The sequence below is a fragment of the Egretta garzetta genome, unplaced genomic scaffold, assembly GCF_000687185.1.
Source record: "Egretta garzetta isolate BGI_Z169 unplaced genomic scaffold, ASM68718v1 scaffold234, whole genome shotgun sequence".
NCBI classification, from domain to species: Eukaryota; Metazoa; Chordata; class Aves; order Pelecaniformes; family Ardeidae; genus Egretta; species Egretta garzetta.
Window position 1 is genome coordinate 1,608,839 of NW_009259528.1, and position 5,625 is coordinate 1,614,463.

The following is a 5,625-nucleotide window of genomic DNA, read 5'->3' on the forward strand; positions in this document are numbered from 1 at the left end:
CTCCATAAGAAAAAGGAAGAACGGGTTACGTGCCAAAACCTGGAGTGTGCTGGCTGGGCTGTGCTTTGCCAGAGCAGCACACATGGAAGGCATTTTACAACAACAGAGTTTACTGGGTTTTCAAAATGAGAAGAAACTGAAAAGCTGGCATTTAGCAACGGCAGCACCCAAAAGAGGACGAGGACGAAAGGTACGCGATTCTGACCTCGTTTACCGCCACGTAGTAGCGCTGCTGCTGGAAGCGAGGCGAGTTATCGTTCCTGTCTCTCACCACAATCCGTACTTCATGGTTGATGATGGTGCCAACCTTTTTGTTAACGCACTGGACTTGCACCACGATGGACTGAATGGACATTGGCGGCTGTAAGGGAAAATACATTTTTATAATACGTAGTCAAAATCTGAACTAACAGTTAAATTCTCCACTGATGTTGGTATTGCTCAGGTTTGCTCCTAGCTCATCAGCCCACCTGTGTTAGGTTTAATGCTCTAAGGCTGGCTTAAAAAGAGCGTCCTGGCTACAACTCAAGGTGGCAATATTTTCAGTAGACCTACGTGTCTCAAAGCTGTGTTTTGCAGACTGAGCTTCATCAGCTGTATGTGCTAACGCAGGAATAAACTCCTCAGCCTGATTAGCCCTGGACTTCCCTTGAGAACAACAACAACAAAAAGCACGTCTTTGGAACATCTCCTGATTATTAAAAGATACCCAGAAAATGCCACCCATTTTAACCTTTGGTGTATTAATATTGGACTTGAAAGGTCAAGTCAGAAATCAATTCAATATGCTACCACTTACATTTACCAAGTAATTCAGAAACAACTTGGGTCGCCTTTCAGTGTAAGGCAATCCAAAGTCCTGTTGTTTTTACTCCAGTGAACATCATAACATTCAAATAAAAGTAACTCCCAAACTGGATGAATGGGTAAAGAAATTTGAGCTGGAAAGGCCATTGCTACTCACCCGAGCTAATGAAAAAATTCTAAGAAGAAGAAAGGAAAAGGTGCCTTTGGTTGAAATGGGAATTGAGAAAGACTGCTCTGGAAATAGAGCGTTCCAGCGCGACTTCTGTTCACAGCGCTCCCACCACGGCAAGTGCCAATTTACATATTTGAAGCAACAGCCCAGCATGTAAAATATTGACAGCACGTCCATTCTGATTTTGTATCTAACACTCAGCAGAGAGCAAGCAAGCATGCGAAGGGACAAAATGAAAAAATTCTGTATTTATTAACCTCAAAGTCTCCAAGAGAATAAACAACTCAAAAGTGTAATTTAGAGATGCCTATGCCATGCTATTCGGTACTGGGAATGCAAGCAGGTTTTTGTACTGAGATTCTGAGACTCACAATTATACCATAATTACATATCTACCTAATTATGCTTTCACTCATTCTAAATGCTACAATTTCTTCAATTGATTGACTGATTTTTTCCAGTTTCGCTAGACTGGATTTTAGAACCATATGGCTGGCTTTACCTCGCAGACGTTGGCACTAAAGAGTCAGCAGACTTGGGGAAGGAAGAGGGCTTTATGGTGGTGCTGAGACCTTACATGAAAAATCTGGTCTCCCCTACACACTTGACCCTCAGCTTTCACTGCAACAAAGTACCGCACGAGCTTTTCGTTAAAAGGCCGTTCTCTTTGCTGTAAAAATCTGCAGCCAGCTATGAGGTGGTTCTACTTCTGTCGATGAAACTTGGTAGGAACAAGGGAGGAACGCAGCAGATATCATCTGCAACTTCAATTAAGCCTCCAACATTATAATTTTATAATTATCTTTCAAGCTGACATTCTTTGCAAAATACCCAAGAACTTTTAGGCCACCTTTAATAAACTCCAAACGCTACTGAGCTTATCTAGATTTACTAGCTTTACCCAAGAAAACTGGAATTAGCTGTAATGATAAATACGTAAATACATGATATTCTGGATTTGGTCTCTTTCACAAGAACATGGAAAAAAATAGTTTGCTGCCTTTGGTAAAATACGACAGAGTCCAGGACCAGTATTGCTTTCCCATACGTACAATTTCTGCTGGGTCAGCGCTTAGATTTAAAATCAGGTCTTTAAACAAACACTCATCAATCTATGCATTTACAGGCAGTAAATGTAAATACCTAACGGCACAACGTACCGAACAGTTCACGATACCGGGGACAAATCACCCCGCCACCTTTCAGTAGTTCCTTTCACCTTCAGTTCCCATTTAGTGCTATTCAGCCTTTCCAAGTACTTAAGGTTTTGGAAGCAAAGTCTGGAATTTTCTTTTTAACTGATACTGTTTGGAAAACATACTGTCATTCCTAGTAAAATCAATCAATGGACTCTAATAAGATTTTCTTTCAAGGAAAGTAATAAAAAAGAATAGGATCAGGCGGACTGAATCAGCAGGGAGTTGACAAGTGGGCACACTGGAGAGAAAAATGGGAAGAGTACCCAAATGTACTGAGTGCAATCGTCTATGCGCCATTTGTGAATCAGAGAGCACAATTTCTGCTGCAGTAAAAAAATTGAATTTTAAGGTTCAACTTAATAACCCCCCAAATTTTATTGGCACTACTAAGTTTCACATGGTTTTAACTTGAAAGATGAGAAAAATACTTTACTTTGTTATTAAAGAAAAAAAATAAAAGGAACCGCAGACACTCCTGAATGATTTTGCATTTTAAGGGCCAGTATAACTCTGGTTCTGAAGGCTGGGAACCCCCTTCAGGTAAGAGCCATAGCAATAAACATAAATTTCACATTTTTCACTCAATCAGTGGGGCGTTTGTGGGTGGCTTTCATCTCCTTTAGCTTGTGGCTTGCAGCAATTAATTGAGACCACAGAAGGCATCTGCGGCGGGGCTCACACCCCGAATCAGAATTACCTCGAGTCTCAGATTTTCATTTCACATCCCAGTAAACGTAAATACACACAAATGAGTAATTCTGCCCAGCACTACAGTACTAGGGATAAGAAGTGTTACAGTTCATAGCAGAGAGTGAGGAAACAACCCCTTAAATACCAATGTAAAGTCACTGATATTACCTACATATAATTAAGAAAATGTAGACCCTCCACTTCTTTTCTTGTGACCCGAGTCTACTTCTGGCAAAGAACATCCATGCAAAGTGTCCATATGTATTCATAATAATGTAAAGTGCTGGTGAGTTTATAGTTAGACTGTAACGAATATTGGAAATCAAATAATTTGGCCAGGCTGTGCTGGTAAAGGACGTAGTTAGGTTCAGGTACAGCAGCTCAGATCAACGATCCTGTAGGGGGAAAAGCGTCACTAAACGAGCCACTGAAAGAAGTCTTAGCACTGGTCTAACAGGAATTAATTTTGTTTCCTAATGCCATACGGATGTGCAGACTCGCACAGGGTGAAGAACTGACCCTATGCTTCCTAGAGTAGTCCTTAAGTCTCACCTCCCATTACAGGCTCTTGCTTTTTGCTCCGACGTAAAATAAAACTGCAAAGCCAAGTGTGCTCCAGCACCCGCCTGGCTCCTCGCAGGCACCCAGCTCTTTGGCCCTTGAGGGAATGGCGGCTCTTAGACTGGATCTAAGGCAGAAATTCTTTGCAGTGAGGGTGGTGAAAGCCTGGCAGGGGTTGCCCCGAGAGGGGGTGGAGGCCCCATCCCTGGGACCATTCCAAGCCAGGTTGGCCGGGGCTGTGAGCAACCTGATGTGGTTCAAGGTGTCCCTGCTCCTGCAGGGGGCTTGGGCTGGGTGACCTCTGGGAGTCCCTTCCACCCAAAACATTCTGTGATTCTATCACTCACTGCAGAGGCCCCAAAACCTCTTTTGCCACCCCCCCCCTTCTGCCATGCGTTGTGCTGCAAACCTTCACTCCGCGTATGAAAACAGTTTGTGAATTAAAACTAAATTAAGGACAGCTGAATTCAATTAGCTCTCTTAAATGACAAATGGAAACGAGAAAACATTTGCATGTTGTTCCTGGTACTTATGAATATATCTCAAAAACATGCGGAGAAGACAAATTAATCAATCAAGCAAATACAAAACAAACTTCCACGCACTCCAAGGAGAGCTCCTGATTTTTAAAGCGCTCTTTCCATGTTGATCACAGTCACTGCTGAGTCAATTGTACTTTCAGATTCTGACGAGCTGCAGCAATGCTGTAACACTGTGAGAAAATGTCTCTGTTTTTAAAGTGTTTCTCTACAATGAAGTTAGCATAGATGAGAACATTCCCATTTATCTTGTGCTTTTAATCTTTCTTTTTATAAAAATCGAAATTAGCCTGACAATGTCTTTAACGCTCTTAGGAATGACCGAACCACACAAATTTTACACTGCCTCAAAAAAAAAGAATCAAAACTAGCAAATTCTCAGCTGAGTGTGTCAGGCTTGGCAAGTGAATTGTAATATTCACAATTCCTTTGCTGGCTCTCGCGTCTCGTCAGCCAGCGCAGGCTTTTAACGAGTGTCACGGGACACGAGGTGAGCAGCACTTCTCCTTCCAGACAAAAGCAGCACACCAGACTAAAACCGGTTTTAATTCAGTAAACAAGTCGAGTTTGGGTCAATAGCTATTTCTGCCCCTCCCATCTATTTGCTCAGTCTTTACTGCTGTGGTTGTCCACCTATTTGTCGTGCAGAAACGGTCAAGCTTCTGCACGCTCCCACTAAGTCCTAATAAAGAATCAAATGAACTCTGTTCACATCCACCTGGGGACAACAGACAGACGCAGCTCTTAGATTCTAGCGGCTCTTGTCTTTACAGCCTTCCTGTGAGCATACCCAGATGCAGAAATTCATGGCTACGGGAAGAAAAGAAAACAAACAGCCAGCCCCGAACTCACATCTCTGTCCAGAATTCGGCCGGTGCTATTCAGGTATAGCCTCTGGCTGATGGGATCGAGGATCACCCAGTAATCCACGTTGTCCTTTAAGGAGAGTTCAATGGTGGGGTCCGGCCCTCCTGCGGTCCCTTTGATCAGCATATTGTCAACCAGGATGGTGCCTGCAAAACCAAAAACACACAAGGGAGAAATTTATACGCGCAACTACATTTTTATGTATTTTCGTAACAACTGCCGCACGAACACGACTGTTTCTGTTTCTGCTATTTTATGTTTTGAGTGATGTTTAATGTAACAACTGCCGCACAAACACGACTGTTTTCTAACTAGGGTTTCTGCTATTTTATGTTTTGAGTGATGTTTAAAATGCCTGAACCTTATTATCTGTAATGAAAAACCGCCTCTGACACCGAATCCGTTTCAGACACCACTAGAAGCAGCACTTGCAACGCACAGTAATTTAAGTCAACAATGAGACCCATCGTATACGGAGATCTATTTAACATGATGAGGTTTTCTCCATTGAGTAATCATCACCCAATCTCACCTCAAAGAAACAAAAGCACTGCAAGAACAACGAAACCAGGAATAAATTTTCTATAGCAGGCGTGACACATCAAGGTGAGGGGAAAAAAGAGCAGTTACATAGAGCTCTCCAGGAAAAGAGAGGGCTTGTACCTTCACAGAATCCCAGCAAGGCCAGGGCTGGCAGGGCCCTCGGGAGCTCACCCAGTGCCACCCCCCTGCCCAAGCAGGCTCACCCAGAGCAGGGGGCACAGGACAGCACCCAGGCGGGGGTTGAAGA

At 43.1% G+C, this 5,625-nt stretch overlaps 1 protein-coding gene across 1 annotated transcript in view; it reads right to left on the minus strand.

Moving 5' to 3' along the window:
• PCDH15 (protocadherin related 15) overlaps nt 1-5,625 on the minus strand; it is a 326,536-nt gene that overhangs the window by 237,138 nt on the left and 83,773 nt on the right. Inside the window, exons 3-4 of the mRNA XM_009637544.2 lie at nt 4,821-4,981; nt 206-361 (exon numbers count right to left, since the gene is read on the minus strand). Of these exons, the coding sequence (XP_009635839.1) occupies nt 206-361; nt 4,821-4,981 (317 nt within the window). The remainder of the gene's footprint in view (nt 1-205; nt 362-4,820; nt 4,982-5,625) is intronic.